The sequence below is a fragment of the Mirounga angustirostris genome, unplaced genomic scaffold, assembly GCF_029215605.1.
Source record: "Mirounga angustirostris isolate CCGP_5_RB_7025 unplaced genomic scaffold, mMirAng1.0.hap1 SCAF_15, whole genome shotgun sequence".
NCBI lineage: Eukaryota > Metazoa > Chordata > Mammalia > Carnivora > Phocidae > Mirounga > Mirounga angustirostris.
The window spans coordinates 16,742,589-16,759,215 of NW_026991723.1; the positions used below are offsets into that span (position 1 = coordinate 16,742,589).

The window sequence follows — 16,627 nt, forward strand, 5'->3', positions numbered from 1 at the left end:
GTAGGTCTTTCTTAAAGCCATAACTAATTCCCACAAAAATAAAAGTATTTATGATTGTTTTCTACAAAAAAGGATCTTACTGATGCTTCTAATTAAATTTGTTTTAAAAAAGAAAAAAAACTGTCAAGTTCTTGCTGAGAAATCTCACTAGAGAGCCCCAGGGTTAGGCATGAATACAATATCATGCCTCCAAATTAAAATGTCCTAGGATGAACATCCCAGGAAAGCACCGTTCTCCACTGACAGTTGGATTGTGAAGAGCTACAGAGGCATCCGATCCTACTATCCTCAGGGGCCTAGGAACAGATATTGGCCAAATTTCAAATGGCTGAACCCAGGAATTCCTATAGCAACTTCATGATGTCAGGGTTTTTTGGGTTTTTGATTTTTTGGGTTTTTTGTAAGTACTCTTGGCCAGTATCAAGGGTTTTCCAGGGACTCCAAGAAGTCCGGCTGAAAAGAAAGAAATCAACAAAATATTTCAAGTATTTTCATTCCATCCAAATAAATCCTTTTTAAGCAATACAAATTTGATAGAAAGCTTCCCTAGTGAGCATGGTGGGCATGAAGTTCAGCTTTGATACATAAGAATTGTGGGTCTGTTGGGGACTTTTCCCTCCCTTCCTTCCTTCCTCCCTCCCTCGCCCCCCTCCTTCCTTTCCTCCTTTCTTTCCTTCCCTCCTTTTCTTCCTTCTCCTCCTTCTCTTCTTCCTTCTCCTTCTTCTCTCTCCTTCCTTTCTTCCTGTGTGTGTGTAGGTGCTTTGCTGTTTTTGCTCCTTCATATTGGTTCTCCTTAGAATAATGTTACCAATCCACTGGAATGGACTCCACATTCTTTTACACACAAAGTGAAACTCTCCAAATAAATCCCAAGTTTCAAGATCTTTGAAAGTAAAAATGTTACTTGATGCTATGTGCAAGCTTCAGGTTGTATGCATTCATCCACAAATGGAGAATCAGCAGGGAATAAGAAAGACAGAACTTTGCTCTCTTGGGGCACACATGATGCTGCTGTATGAAACCCCTGAGCAATTTCTGTGGTGAGCATAGGTCAATAGAGGCAACAGGACATTTCAGGTAATTGAGAGTTCAGACCTTTAAAGGAGCCCTCCCTGCAGGGACTCTTGTTCAGGCCAGTCTCTGACCTACCCTCCTCTCCTCTCCTCTGGGGGTCTCCCTTCCCTCCCAACCACTCCACAGAGGACCACATACCTGATCCTCTCTCCCCTTTCCTTCCCTAAATGAGCCTCCAACCCTCATTCACACTAAGCTCTAAGTGACTGGCAACAATTGCCAGGGCCCCTCCCACACACACCCCCAAAAGGAGATTGCACCTGTATCAAAGGAGAATAAAAGGAAAGAAAGAAACAGACATTTATTGAGGGCATACTATGCACCCAACACTATCCTAGGCACAGCGAGCATACATTATCTCAATTAATTCTCCCAACAAAAGTTAGACCATTCCTTCCCTTTTATATTAAGGAAACTGTTTAACAGATGTTAACTCCCTTGGCCAAGATCATAGACAGTAGATGACACAGCTTTGATCTGGCTGACCCGCATTCTGCTGCCTCAGGAGATCAAGGTAAAAAACTCAAAGGACATTTGGCATTTAAGGCCAAAGCCAAAGGCTGAAGAGGACTTGAGCCTCCCAAGTGCGTTGGCTCCCTTGTCTTCTGCTCCAAGGGTAGGAATATCTTGTGGAAGATTTAACTCATGGAAAGAGCCAGAAGCCCACTTTCTGCTGCTTTGGACAAAAAGTCTCCATTTCTCTAGGCAGCACCTACCTTTCCATCTCTCTACCCAAGGATGTTTGCTGATTCTGGCCCTCCCTTCCCTTCTCCCTACTACAGATACTACTGTTAAAAAAGAGACAAGAGGTCCAAAACAGAGTCACTTGTGCTAAGCTCCACATCAGCAAACCAAGACATACTACCTGACCTAATTGCAGTTGCAACCTCTCCCAGGAATGTAACCTTTAACCAGTCAGTCTGGAATTACCTGGTTGGCACTAGTGAGGTCATCTGCCTGGTAGGACCCCCACGCTCACCCCGCCTTCCCCCAAAAGAAGGTGATCTTGCCCAAAACAATCCACTCCTTGTTAGAAGAACTCCCTTGCCACACCTCCTTCTGCCTATAAAAGTCTTCCATTCTGTCCAGCTCCTTGGAACTCCCCTCTATCTGCCAGATGGGATGCTGCCCAACTGATGAATCACTGAAGGCCGTAAGATCTTTAAATTTACTCAGCTGAATTTTGTTTTTTTTAACACTACCAAAATGGCCATCTCAAAGCATTGTGGAATCAGCACACAACACTGAAACCTTCAAAGGTCCCTATTTCTAAAAGCCCTATATGGTTTTAATGCTTCTCTATCTGGGGCATGCCACCATATACGAAATGCCATCTTCCCTGATGGTCAAACTCATACCCCCACTCTTCTCAGGCCAGTCTCCTTACTGCTCTTCAGTCATTCCCATTCTGGTGTCAATACTCCCCCCCCCACACACACACACACAACCATCCTCCACCTGTCCTACCCTAAGGACAGCTGGAGGCTATGCTAAAGTCTCCACTGTTGCAGAAGACCTCTCCTGACTATGCTGTCCCCCAAGACTTCTTCCTCTCTCCTGTCACCCACAATTCCAAACCACCTCACATCCTGCTTTCTTCTGGCTGTGGGTTCACATGTATTAATTTAAGGCAGGGACCAGCTTGGACCTCTTCACTCTGTATGGATGACAAAGGAGTGCCTTTCTCCATAGCAGCCCCCCAACCAGGCCCTGGTGGCTGAGCCTCTGTGGTACTCACGGCTGTGTATTTTCTGCAGAGAGAGGTACTTTTCCAGGTTCCTCCTGAGCTTCATCTCATTTCCATACTTGCCCACAGTCCCGTCATCGGACAAGATGAAGTGGGAATGCATGCTGTTGAGAGTGGTGAGCTTGCTGAGGGGGTTGCCCAGAGTCTGGTACAAACACACCACCTGGAGGACAGTGAAGATAAGACAAGGTCAGAGCTCAAGGTCCTTCTCTGGGCTCACCTGCTCCATAAGGCCTGTCCATGCATCATGGAGTTCCTGCCAAGGTTAGTAAGTACTACTTACTACCCAGAGCAGTGTTTCTCAAGCTATCTGTGGTGAAGGATCAATTTGTTTTTTTTTAAAATCTCCCATCTTTTAATGGATTGGTATATGGTCCTACTATGTGTAACCAGTATGCGGCTCATGCTACATGAGAGTCATGACACAAGTTCAACAACTCTCCCACATGCCATGCTCAGCAAGATAAGCCCACTGGCCATATGCTTAGATGTCACAGCATTTCCATGTTGCTAAAAATGGTTCTAAATATTTATAATTTCTGTACTTACCTTGTCTCAGATTATAAAACAGTTCAAAAACGTACAGTGATACACAGACTACATCACTATCCAAAAAATATGCCTTTCAATAGATCTATTCCAAAATAATATTGTTATACCACTTTTTTTTTTTTTAGTATTCCAAATGGAATGAAGAGTAACCACCAATCAACTGAATGGAGATCCATTCTTTTAATATAAAACATCCAGATCTTTATTAATATTGTGGACTCTTCCTTAAGCTACCCCAATTCTTATTTGTTTTTAGAGACAAAAGCACAGTATGTGGAGTCAGAGGGACCCAGTTTAAGTCCAGACTCTTCTACTTCCTAATTTTAACTTGGGGTAACTCTTATCTCCTTTCTCAGGCATACTTTGCTCATGTATAAGTGAGAATAATAATTCCTACAGCAGAGGGTCGCTATGAAGCTTAAAAGGAATAATGATGGGAAAAGCACTACAAACTTTATCAACATTAGTCTTTAAAAGTTACCTTTATTAATTCCTAAATGTGACACTGACACCAGAAGCCAAAAAGAAAATAATTGAGAGATTTAATACTTCTGAAGTATCTTATCACTAATATCATTTTTTATAAAAGCGGAAAATGGACAATGATAGAGGAAAAGTTAAATTATAGTATTATTAAAGTACTATGGTACAATAGAACATTATCAGGCATAAAAAAACAGAATGCACTGTTGGCCCCTAGAATACAATTTCCCACTAAAAAAAACAGCCATTTCTCAAGGAGCAAAAATTAGCCTGGAACATTTTTTTATACTAAAACACAAAGAAGCAATGAAAAACAACTCGAATTGTGTTAAAAGGACTCAGGAGACAACTTGAAAAGTTTCCACTGGCCAAAAGGGGACAATCTGAGCATAATTAAGAGTAATAACTAGAATAGATGAACTGAAACATATTTAATATTCGATATGTTTCAACTCATGAACCAAAAAAAACCTCATGGTTCTCGTTGGAGGTTGATAGATAACAAATCATTGCTTTGAAAGCTGGAATATAAAGAGAAAGAATCAGGCATTTATTCTGCCCTTTCCCATACAACTGTACCACAAAGTAAACCAAAAAGTTGATGAGAAAATGTTTCTCTTTAGAGAGTGTTTAAGCTAATAAAGAAAGAAAGAACACTGTAATTAAGTATCAGCATTTGCAACTCAGTTGAGATCATGAATCTAGGCAAGGACATCATAAAAAGAAAGATGATCATAAGTTACAAGGGAAGGACACATCTCTTGTGGCATAAACTTGCACAAAAAATCTGGTATTTGATCATACCTTTGGATCAAACTACCAGTTTACAAGAAAGACAAGAGACAAATAAATACCCTAAACCCTAATATAACAGGCTAGATCTGCAAAATCCAAACTATGGGAAACCCTTCAGGAAAAATGACCTAGTTCTTTAACAAATAAATTGCACCAGAGAGAGAGAGAGAGAGAGAGAGATGGAGGAAAAATCCATAGATTAAAAATGACTGAGGAGAACCTGGGTGGATCAGCCAGTTAAGCATCCAACTCTTGATTTTGGCTCAAGTCATGATCCCAGGGTCCTGGGATTTAGCTCCACGTCGGGACTTCTCCCTCTGCCCCTCCTCCCCGCTTGTGCTCTCTCTCTCTCATTCTTGCTCTCTCAAATAAATAAAATCTTAAAAAAAAAAAAATCAACTAAAAAATATGACAAAATCAGAACACTGAACATAGACTGGCTATTTGTTGATATTCAGGAATTAATTTTTTAGGTATGAAAATGGCAATGTGGTTATATATTTTTTTAATTGTCCATATATTTCAGAAATATCTACTTATTGGTATTTAGAAATATCAAAGTATTGGTAAATCAATTGCTAAGTTAGAAATACTGATTAAAATATTTACCAGAGACATTATTTGATGTCTGGAATTTGCTTCAAAATATTGGAGTGAAGAGGTGGGGAATGGATAAAGGGATAGATGAAAGAAAATTGGCTCTAATCTCATAACCATTGAAGCAGGGAGATGGGTACATAGGACTTCATTATTTTAATCTCTCTACTCCTTAATATGTGTGAAATTTTCCAAAATGAAAGTTAAACCATACACGTCTATATTAATTGACATAGAGAAGTAACTGTTAATAACAGTTATATAGTAATAGTTAAGCAAAAGAACAGATTCATAAAAACAAAAAAAAATTAAAAACATATTTACATTGGTGGGTTTCTGTTACTACTTTTTTTTCATACAAACTTTTTTTATTATACATATGTACACATACTTAGAAAAAATTATGGAATGATACACACCAAGATATTAACAGTGGTTATCTTTCCTCTTCATACCTTTTGAAATACCTAAGATTTTTATCAGAAATATACACTATTCTTATAAACAGACTTAGACAAGTCCATTCCCTATAGAAAAAGAGACAGGATCAAAGAATTGATACACAGAAATGAATAAAGCAGAGAGTAGTACAAGATAAGGAAAGAGAAGGGTCAAATCATGAATGTTCCTTGTTTTATCTACACACAAACACACACACCACTACAAGAAACTCGGCTATTACTCTGAGCAAGACAGGAGCCACTGAAGGGCTTTTCATAGGGGAATAGCACGATCTGATTTATATTTTAGAAGAATGATTCTGGCTACTGTGTTGAGATTAAATTATAAGAAGTGACAAGAATGAGAGAAGGGAAGGCTATTACTACATCATTCAGGTGACAGAAAATGGTGGTTTGGACCTGCTTAGTAACAGTGGGGGTAATGAGAAGAGGTCATATTCCACATATATTTTTATATTTAAAGTGAAGCTGAGATAATTTACTGATGGATTAGGTTTGAGGTGTTGAGACAGAGATCATTCCAGGATTAGTCCAAGGTTTTTGGCTTGAACAAACTGCAAGGATAAGATCATCATTTTCTAAGATAGGGCAAGTAGGAAGACAAAGTTGGTTTGGGGTATATTACATTCGAGATGCCTTTTAGATGCCCAGGTGTAGTGCTGAGTTGGCAATTAGATACACATTCATTTCCTTTTGTTGTGAACGGGTTGTCTACTTACATCTTTTCCAATAAGATCTCTCTGGTTCTCAATGACGCCCCAAGGAGGGATTCCAACTGTGCAGATTTTTCTCAAGGACTGGAAGGAATGGGCTTTCAGGGCATCCCCAACATGTTTCGACACACCTATGAACAACAGAGATCAAACTTTAACAGACGAATCATGCAAAACACCGTGACTGCTGGAAAGAGACAAATGGGCATGGATATATGCAAAGGGACATTCTTAGGGAAAGTTGCTGGCACAGTGGAATGAATCTCTGATATCTTGGCTTCCTCTACTCTCTTTTTTTTTTAATTTATTTTTTATTTTTTTATTCTTATGTTAATCCCCATACATTACATCATTAGTTTTAGATGTAGTGTTCCATGATTCATTATTTGTGCATAACACCCAGTGCTCCATGCAGAATGTGCCCTCCTCAATACCCATCACCAGGCTAACCCATCCTCCCACCCCCCTCCCCTCTAGAACCCTCAGTTTGTTTTTCAGAGTCCATCGTCTCTCATGGTTCATCTACCCCTCCCATTTCCCCCCCTTCATTCTTCCCCTCCTGCTACCTTCTTCTTCTTCTTCTTCTTTTTTTAACATATATTGCATTGTTTCAGAGGTACAGATCTGAGAGTCAACAGTCTTGCACAATTCACAGCGCTTACCAGAGCACATACCCTCCCCAGTGTCCATCACCCAGTCACCCCATCCCTCCCACCCCACCCCCCACTCCAGCATCCTCTACTCTCTTTTAACACTGCTTTCTCCTATCACTGATCTCTTTACCTGAACAGTTCTCCCTTTGGGCAATTTTTGCTTACAACCTCAGTCCTGTCCCTATTTTTGACTGACCAGAAAGTCCTCTGAGGTCAACATGAATGTTCTTTTTTTCTCTAACCTTCTCGACTGTCCCAGCAAGACATCCTGCAGATATGGCCCTTGCTTCACTGAAGCAAATTAAGTTAATAGCTTTATAGACAGAAATATTCCAGAACTAATACATTCATATTTGACCTTCCAGAATTAATAACAACAGTAATTATAGCCAGCACTGACCAAACTCTTACAATGCACCAGGTGCTATTTTAAATGTTTTACAAGTATTTACACTTTAAGTAGAAACTTTATTTAGTCTATTTTATAGGCAAGAATTGAGTCATAAAGAAGTTAAATAATTTGCCCATTGTTATAGAGCTGGTAATTTGTAGAGCTTGGATTCCAAACCAGGATATCGGACTTTCCTTTTTTAAATAGACTTTATTTTTTAAAGCAATTTTAGGTTCACACAAAACTGAGCGTACAGACTTCCCTTATACCCCCTAATCTATACACCCACAGCTCCCACCACCGTTAACATCCCCCCTCCGTGCTACATTTGTTATAACTGATGAACCTACACTAACCTATACGAACACATCATTATCACCCAAAGACCGTAGTTTACATTAGGGATTGTTGCTATAGGTTCCATACAACCACCGATCTTTTTACTGTCTCCCATTTTGCCTTTTCCAAAATGTCATATAGTTATTAGAATCACGCAGTATGTGGCCTTTGAGATTGGCTTAATCTGCCTTTAATGACAACACTGCACTGCACCACTTTCTCCTCTTATATATAGTACTGGTCCTCTATGTGTCATTAGCAGAGAAACAAACAAAAACTCTATTGCAAGCATCTGATGCACAGCACTGAATCATTTCCCTCTCTCTGGCATCTTCCCCTCCACCCTATTTTTTATACTTTGCCCAGAGTCATTTTCTAGAATTGGGGATCTGGACCACAGGCATATATCAATATCAGCTGTGCAGCCATCCACTGCAATAGAGATTTGGACTCAGGGACACCTGGGTGGCTCAGTCGGTTAAGGGGTCTGCCTTTGGCTCAGGTCATGATCCCAGGGTCTTGGGATCGAGTCCCGCATTGGGCTCCCTGCTCCGCGGGAGCCTGCTTCTCCCTCTGCCTGCTGCTCCCCCTGCTTGTGCTTTCTCTCTCTGACAAATAAATAAATAAAATATTAAAAAAAGAAAATAGAGATTTGGACTCCATAGGTTTGGCGTGGGTTCCCAGCATGGTGATGCTGGTGGATGTATTTCAGCATCCCACATGTGATCCTAGTATATATTGTCTACTGAGACTCTCCTTAAAACCAGGTCTATGTCATTTTCTATCCATTCTCCTGTCCAAATTCCTTTGAGAGCCCCCTGCTACACAGAGAATAAAACCTCAGCCCAACAGCATGGCACCCAGTCTGGCTCCAGTCTCCCTTGTCCCTGTCCTCTGACACATGGCACATCCAGCCCATAGCCTTATTGCCTCTTTCTACACATGCCTTCACCTCCAGCCAGCCATGTGCATGGCCTTGAACTCCCACCTCTGTCTAGGATGCTCCTTCCTACCCTTCCCTCAAGGTCAACGCCAAGTGCTATATCCTTCTCCATGCCTTCCCGGGTACCCTCAGTTGGAAGTGGAATGTGTCTTCCTCTTCCTTGTACTCTCAACCACTTGCTTGGTATCTCAACTATGACCCAGTGGGCACTGATTGTAGTTAGTTGCTCACTGTTATCATAGTCTACCTTATCACTAAACCCAGGGCCCATATCTTACTCATCTTTCATCCACAGCATCTATCCAAATGCTATATACATAAGACTTGTGGCATTCAATTAAATGTCAAACATTCAGGCCAGATACTGCAGTTGAGAAGCAGCTCAAGAATAGGCAGAAGCTGGTAAGCAACACTTCTCAAATTTAAATGTGCGTAAGAATCATCTGGGGATGTTGTCAAAATGCAGATTCAGGTCCTGCTGGTCTGGGAAGGTATCTGAGATCTGCATTCCCAGCAAACTCCCAGGTGATGCTGATGCTGCTGGTCCAGATGTCCCTCCCTGAGCAGTCAGGCCCTAAGGAGTTGTGGTTGAATGGGGTCAGATCCTGATTATTGTTTAAGAAAGCTCCAAGTATGTCTCATTTCTCATTTGTTTATATGAACTATTTTAATAGTCTTCACACTATTATATTTGTGTTCCTTAATTGGCCCTAACCTAAAATGTTACACACACACACACACACACACACACACAGCAGTAAGTAAAATAAAGCCTATGTTGTTAAAAAGGGAAACCACCGGACCAAAAAGGAATCACTTAGGCCAAGTTATCAAACTGGGGCTTAAACCTAACCTAACCTAACTGCAGTTCCAACCTCCCCCAGAAATGTAGTCTTAACCATTCAATGAGACATTTTCACATCAGTACCAATGATGTAATCTGTCACAAGGACTCTCCTCATCCCGCCCCCCTACACACACCCCATAAAGGAAGATGAGGTAATCTGCATGATTAGACCCCATGCCATTCCCCCTGAGGGAAGATGACCTTGCTTGGAACAATCCTTCCTTTTCTTTTGCTAACAACTTCCTTGCCCCACCCTCCTTCCTATAAAAACCTTCCATTTTGTAGTACAACTTCTGTGAGCATCTCTTTACTTGCTAAATGGGATGCTGCTTAATTCATGAATTGCTTAGTAAAACCAATTAGATCTTCAAATTTACTCAGTTGTATTTTTGTTGTTGAACTTGACCCTGGTGAGTTTAGCTCACTCCCAAGCCCACACACTCCACACTTGCATGGATTCTGTGTCCTTTCAAACCTCACCATGGTCTAAAGTTCATGAAAAGACTATTTTCTTTCCCAGCAGTTTACCCACAGTTGTGTTAAAATAGCATATTTTAACAATGGTAAAAACGTATTCCAGGAAAGGTCTATGATTCTGGGTTTTTTCCTAGCCATTATGCTTTTTGTCTTTCTCATGCCACCATGTCTCCTGGGAGCACTGCAGAGCAGAGATTAGGTGCCATACTACCGGATTCAGTTAGAAAGAGGGAATTATTATTTTTTTTTAAGTGAAGCAGGGAGTGCACTTTACCAGTATTAATGCCTTCTGTTATTATCCACGCTCCTGTTGTCTCTGCAGCTTTGACCAAACCTTGGCTGAAGATCTCTTTAAGTTTGGAGGGCATCTTGAAGTTCTGGATGCCCCCGTGGACAGAGATCACCAGCTTTGGCAGTTCCATCTTCCACTCTTTCAACATTAAATGTAACAGATGATCCAACTTTGTATCATAAGAAGTTCTAATATACTGGAAGATATGCATAGACACATGTACATAAAATAGGAAAAACTACATGCCGGTAACAATGAGCACACAGCAGGGTGACTGAAATGGCCAAAACTTAAAAGGAAGTGTCTGAGATTTCTTTAAAAGTTCATCGTTGTATAATGGAAACATTTACTTTGAAAGGATCCCACACCCCCTGTAAGTTCCTTCTGGGAATTAACAAGTCACGGTAGGAAGGCTTCCTCTGGCTTTCAGGGTTGGCCCACCAATGTTCTCTAGAAGGTCTGAGATGAGGCAGAAATACTTCAAACTGGTAAAAACCACTACTCCAGGAAACCCATTTTAAAAAAAGCTTTTAGAAATGGGTGAAATGGGGTTTTTCATACATGCTATTGATGAGGGAGCAGAAGGCTAGCTGAAGACAAAGCACTATCTTAAAGTTAATACATTGCTAGAGGGGAAAACAACCTTAACTTGACAATGGCAAAGCCTCCATTATCTTGTAGGTCCTCTTTAGCATATGAAAGTTCTTTTGAAACCTCCCTTTTCCTTACTTCCCCCAACTCCTGAGTTCACAATCAGCCACTCCTCAAGACCCTGGTATAGCAGCTCTTTCTGCCCAGGGGTCCTGTCCCCGGGCTTTAATAAACTACCATTTTGCACCAAAGACGTCTCAAGAATTCTTTCTTGGTCGTTGGCTCCAGACCTTACTCCACCGAACCTCACATATATTCCAAAACCACATCACTGTGACTTTTAATTTACTTGACTATTTCATATATTTCCATAATTTAAATCAAATTATGATCCGGGAGCATGTACTTTTAATTTACTGTAAATTTTACATTCTAACCGTTCCCTTTATATGTAATTATCCCTCTGAAAATGTCTTTTTTCCAAAACAAATACTTTTCACAGGAGTCATATTTTTAACTAGTCAATGTAACCCAAAGAAAAGATGAGAGAAATCCGAATCAGCAGGTAGAACCAGAATCATTTTGTATTTTGCCTAAGATCATAGTGTATAGCTGGCTCTCTTTTTCCAATAGATGCAGCCACATAAGACTGTTAAAATCATACTGAGAGGAGTTTGCCATCCTCAGGCATAAGCTAACCAACAAGACCAAGTCAGACTTACAGGAATAAGGACAATAAGAAACCATGAATTAGAAAACTATACCAAACTATACTATACCAAAACTACACCAAAAAGAACCACAGGTGGAGATCTTCATACATATGCAAATAGAATTATTACCTATCTTCCAGAATGTAATAGTGCCTTAAAACAACTATCTGTTCACCTTTGAAATTCTTTTTTTTTTTTTTAAGATTTTATTTATTTATTTGACAGACAGAGGCACAGTGAGAGAAGGAACACAAGCAGGGGGAGTGGGAGAGGGAGAAGCAGGCTTCCCGTGGAGCAGGGAGCCCGACGTGGGGCTCGATCCCAGGACCCTGAGATCATGACCTGAGCCGAAGGCAGATGCTTAACGACTGAGCCACCCAGGCGCCCCTCACCTTTGAAATTCTTAAAACATAATCCCTTTATTTAATTATTAAAATGTTACAGCCATCACAGAATGTAATAGAACCTAAGGATAATCAAGATTCAATTTCTAAGTGAGGAAAATGAGTTGCCATGGCTTTATTACATATTCAAGTAGTAGGAAAAAATACAAGTTGACCTTTGTGAAATGGTTTGTGTTGTCTCAAATAAAGGCAAAAGAAGGAGGCAGCTCTGATTTGGTTCATCTAGCTCAACTCTCTCCCAGGTGTCTCTCTCTTTCATCTAGAAGTCCTTTTAGTCCTAGCAGACATTCCTCCTTGAGATTTCAGATAAACAACCTTGCCTAACTAAATTATCAGCACCAGTCTTTTCTTCCAAAGGCCAACTGAAGATGGTGCTAAAGGTTAATGACTTTCCTTCCCCCTCCCCCTCCTTTATAACTAACTCAGGCAGATTGTTCCGGGCCTAGATTCTCCTCAAATCCTTCCCGGAATGAGGTGGGAGGGATAAAACTGGGAAAGGGAATGCAGGGGTGGGAGATGAATAACCAGCTCTCACAGCTTTCCTGCCTCTCACCATAGACAGAAGTAGAATTCTGTGCTTAAATATAAAAAGTAGGTTCTTCTCTTCTGAGAGATCAAATAAAATGCATTCAGGTACTCAGGATATAATGGCGATCTAATGCTAAGCATGGAACATATGAGTGATCAGGAGATCTGTTGAACCATATTTTCAGTTCTCCTATATGCACCATATTCTCCCTTGGCCTTCCCACAACCCCAGAGTGCTCTTAGGCCTCTGCCTCACCTGACACCAAACACCTCACTTACCTTTCTGATCTCAGCGTAGCTGTCCCTACACTTGCCAATACTTCCTTGACACACTCACATTGCCCCAGAAAAACAGGAGTGATCCTTTCCATTTTCTTGAAGAACCGTGTATTCCCACCCTGCCCATGGTAACTGTATATTTATTTCCTGTTTCCCCTCACTGTAAGCAATGTTAGTACATGGAACATACGCTCTTTGGGGCATAGCAAAGTATGAGCACTTAATAAATCTTTTTTTCATTGGATGAAAAAATAAGGAAATGAAGGTGATTATGAATAAACATAAAAGCAAAAGGAGGGAGACTAAAACTTAAGGGGAAAATTACAGGGTAATAAGCGTCAGCTTCCAGAAAAGATTACAGAGGAGAATAAGGGCAGTTTTCTCACCAACTAAAGAGAACATCAACACACAAAGCTAAACACAAGAGGATTAATAACTGGAAATGTAGATTACTGTAAAACTGTATTGCGAAACTTGATTATGATTGCATTATTAAGAACTATTGTTTCAAATCCATCCAACTGATGGTCACACTCCAGGGTACCGCTGATTCTAGGCTTTCCTGAGATGGATGCCCCCTGCAGGTTCCCCAGGGAAATCTGTCTCTGAAAAAGCAGCAGTGATTAACAAGCTCAAGAAAAAAACACCTGAGAGATAGCTGACGCGTCAGTATTATGCAAATTACATGCAAAATTATCATATTAGGGACAGGAGCAAGACTGACCTGGAAAGCCTAAGGACGAACACTTGGGGGAGCTACAGAGAGAAATGTCCACATTTCCTCTCTCAAGGACATAGCAAGCATGAACAGCCACAAGGTACTAGTAATTGCTATGGCCACGCTTCAGCTAAACCCATCTCTTTGGCAGTGGCTTTCCTCCATTCCTTAAGAAAAGGGCAGCCCTTTGGCAACTGTCTCAAGAGCAATAAGCCATTCCCCCATAGAGAAGGCATGAACTTGCTAAAAGAGGTCAAATAGAGAGTGGGCCACACCACACCTGGGAAAGGTACCATGTCCCTCAGAAAGGAAAGAGAAGGGTCAGGTCATTTTTGTGAAGAGGTCAATAACACGGATCGTTTCTGCAATAAAACTCAGTCATCTGATCATCTACACTTGGAGATAAAATTTGCAGAAACATTTGGAGGTTATCCTCTGTTAAAAACTACCAAAAATAATGTGAGTTATTAGCAAACCTTGGAGTGGTGGGTGTGCTCTCCATCTTGAAAATTAATAGTGCCAAACGTATCTGTAGGGCTTTTCGTCGTATGCTTTTCAACAGACCATTGTTCATTTTCGTTACCATTGGCAGCTGAGATGGTCCAGGAATAATCTATCCCATGATGGTCTCCAATCAATCGCCCACAGTAGCACCTTAAAGATGGGATGAAAACCAGTTTCAGATTAGAAAACACACAATGTCAAAACAGAAAACAGATGTAATGTTTCTACACTCTCCTAGGGTAATATAGATGGCATGTATGAACAATTTTTTTAAAATTTCACATTAGGGGGTGCCTGGGTGGCTCAGTTGTTGAACGTCTGCCTTTGGCTCGGGTCGTGGTCCCAGCGTCCTGGGATCGAGTCCTGCATCGAGCTCCCTGCTCCGCGGGAAGCCTGCTTCTCCCTCTCCCACTCCCCCTGCCTGTGTTCCCTCTCTCACTGTGTCTCTCTGTCAAATAAATGAATGAAATCTTTAAAAAATAATAAAATTTCACATTAGATTTATATTAGACTTATATAACTAGATTGTCTTCTGAGTTTAGAAACACCCTCAGTGGTTCTCTCCCTTAGCTGCACATTAAAATCATCTAGGGAATGTTTAAAAAAAAAATACTAAAAATCTTGTGCACACCCATGTTCACATGAGTATTATAAAGCATTATTCATAATAGCCAAGTTGACAGATGAATGGATAAACAAAATGTGGCATATACATATAATGGACTATTATTCAGCCTTAAAAAGGGAGGAATCCTATGATACGCTACAATAGGGATAAACCTTGAGGATATTATGCTAAATGAAATAAGCCAGTCATAAAACAAGTGCTGTATGATTCCACGTATTTGAGGTACCTACAGTAGTCAAATCCACAGAGACAGACAGTAGAATGGTGGTTGCCAGAGGCTGGGAGGAGTGGCCAGTGGGGAGTTACTGTTTAATGGACATAGAATTTCAGTTTTGCAAGATGAAAAAGTTCTGAAGATCTGTTACACAACGGAAATAACACTACTAGCTATACACACTTAAAATGGTTAAGATGGTAAAAAAAATCAAGTTGTACATTTTAAATATGTGCAGTTTATTTTCTGTCAATTATATCTCAACAAGAAAAAAACTAAAAATCTCTAACATGCAATACTTAAGGAGAGTCAGAAAATGTCTTCATGTAAAACATAATATGCACATCAAAAGGAAAGAATATTAACCAATGCCAAAAAAGATTCAACATCAGAGAAATATTAAACACAGAGCTACCACAGGAAAAGAGCCATGAATGAGGCTTGACTATAAATATAAATTAAATAATAAATATATGTGATATAATTACAAAGGAAGGAAAATTCAGTAAATGTTCCTGCAAATTAAAAGTTTTAAAAACTATTTCAGATACAAAATGAGGCAAATTAGAAGGTTAAATCTCTTTGAAACCAGAACTATATAAAAACTAACAAAATACAATAATCATATTGGCAAAAGGGCGATAAGCTTCTCGTGTTTCATGAATTAAAAAAATCAGAAGGAAAAATTAAAATTTGAGCGTGTAGAACTTTCATATGCCTATTATATATAAAGAGGTTATTCAGCTTTCTAAGTGATTCACGCTTTTTTGTGTGTGTAGGTGTGAAAAGCAACATAAAAACATGTACAAGTTATGGGGTTCAATTAAGCAAGGAACAGGATGACAACAAGTCAGATCATTTTAGAGTTCTATATGGAGGGGCTCTTGACTCAAAGGGTGAAGGAATAATCTCAAATGTACAGAATATACATAATCGGAATCTACTAGAGAGAAATGTATCACCTGGTTATCTTTCGAAACGAGGGACAGTCTTCAAAATGGAAAAACATCTATTCATAAACTGAATGATTCATTTCACTGTGGCTTTTTCTAAACAGAACATGAATGAATGGAGGCAACCATAATTCACACCTGGAAACTGGAAAGATAAATCACTAACCTTTCATAGGACCATTCTTCAGTTTGAATCCACTTTGCTCAAAGTATTTTTCTAGCCTAATCCATTTGACTTGAATCAATATATTTTTATTCCAGTTTTTACCAGATCATTAAATTATGGCATGATGATCTCATAGAAGAAACCAATTGCCCCTAAACTATTTTTTAAAAAAGCTTCCATGTCCATCCTTTTAGTTAAAACTTTCAGAAGTTCCAAATTATACATCACTAACTAAAATCTCACCTTGAGAATCAACTTTGTAAAGGTGCCAAATGCCAATTCCCTCCCAAATTATTTTTATAAATTCTATAAAATACCTATCAAACTCTTAAAAGAGGGCGCCTGGGTGGCTCAGTTGGTTAAGCGACTGCCTTCGGCTCAGGTCATGATCCTGGAGTCCCAGGATCGAGTCCCGCATCGGGCTCCCTGCTCGGCAGGGAGTCTGCTTCTCCCTCTGACCCTCCTCCCTCTCATGCTCTCTCTCTTTCTCTCTCTCACAAATAAATAAAATCTTAAAAAAAAAAAAAAACTCTTAAAAGAATTTTTCAGGGAATTTGACAAAGCG

The 16,627-nt window shown here is 40.0% G+C and overlaps 1 protein-coding gene across 1 annotated transcript in view; it reads right to left on the minus strand.

Moving 5' to 3' along the window:
- Window positions 1–16,627, minus strand: part of TRPM6 (transient receptor potential cation channel subfamily M member 6) — a 167,050-nt gene that overhangs the window by 96,707 nt on the left and 53,716 nt on the right. Inside the window, exons 4-7 of the mRNA XM_054509173.2 lie at window positions 14,074–14,251; window positions 10,347–10,560; window positions 6,429–6,553; window positions 2,813–2,984 (exon numbers count right to left, since the gene is read on the minus strand). Of these exons, the coding sequence (XP_054365148.1) occupies window positions 2,813–2,984; window positions 6,429–6,553; window positions 10,347–10,560; window positions 14,074–14,251 (689 nt within the window). The remainder of the gene's footprint in view (window positions 1–2,812; window positions 2,985–6,428; window positions 6,554–10,346; window positions 10,561–14,073; window positions 14,252–16,627) is intronic.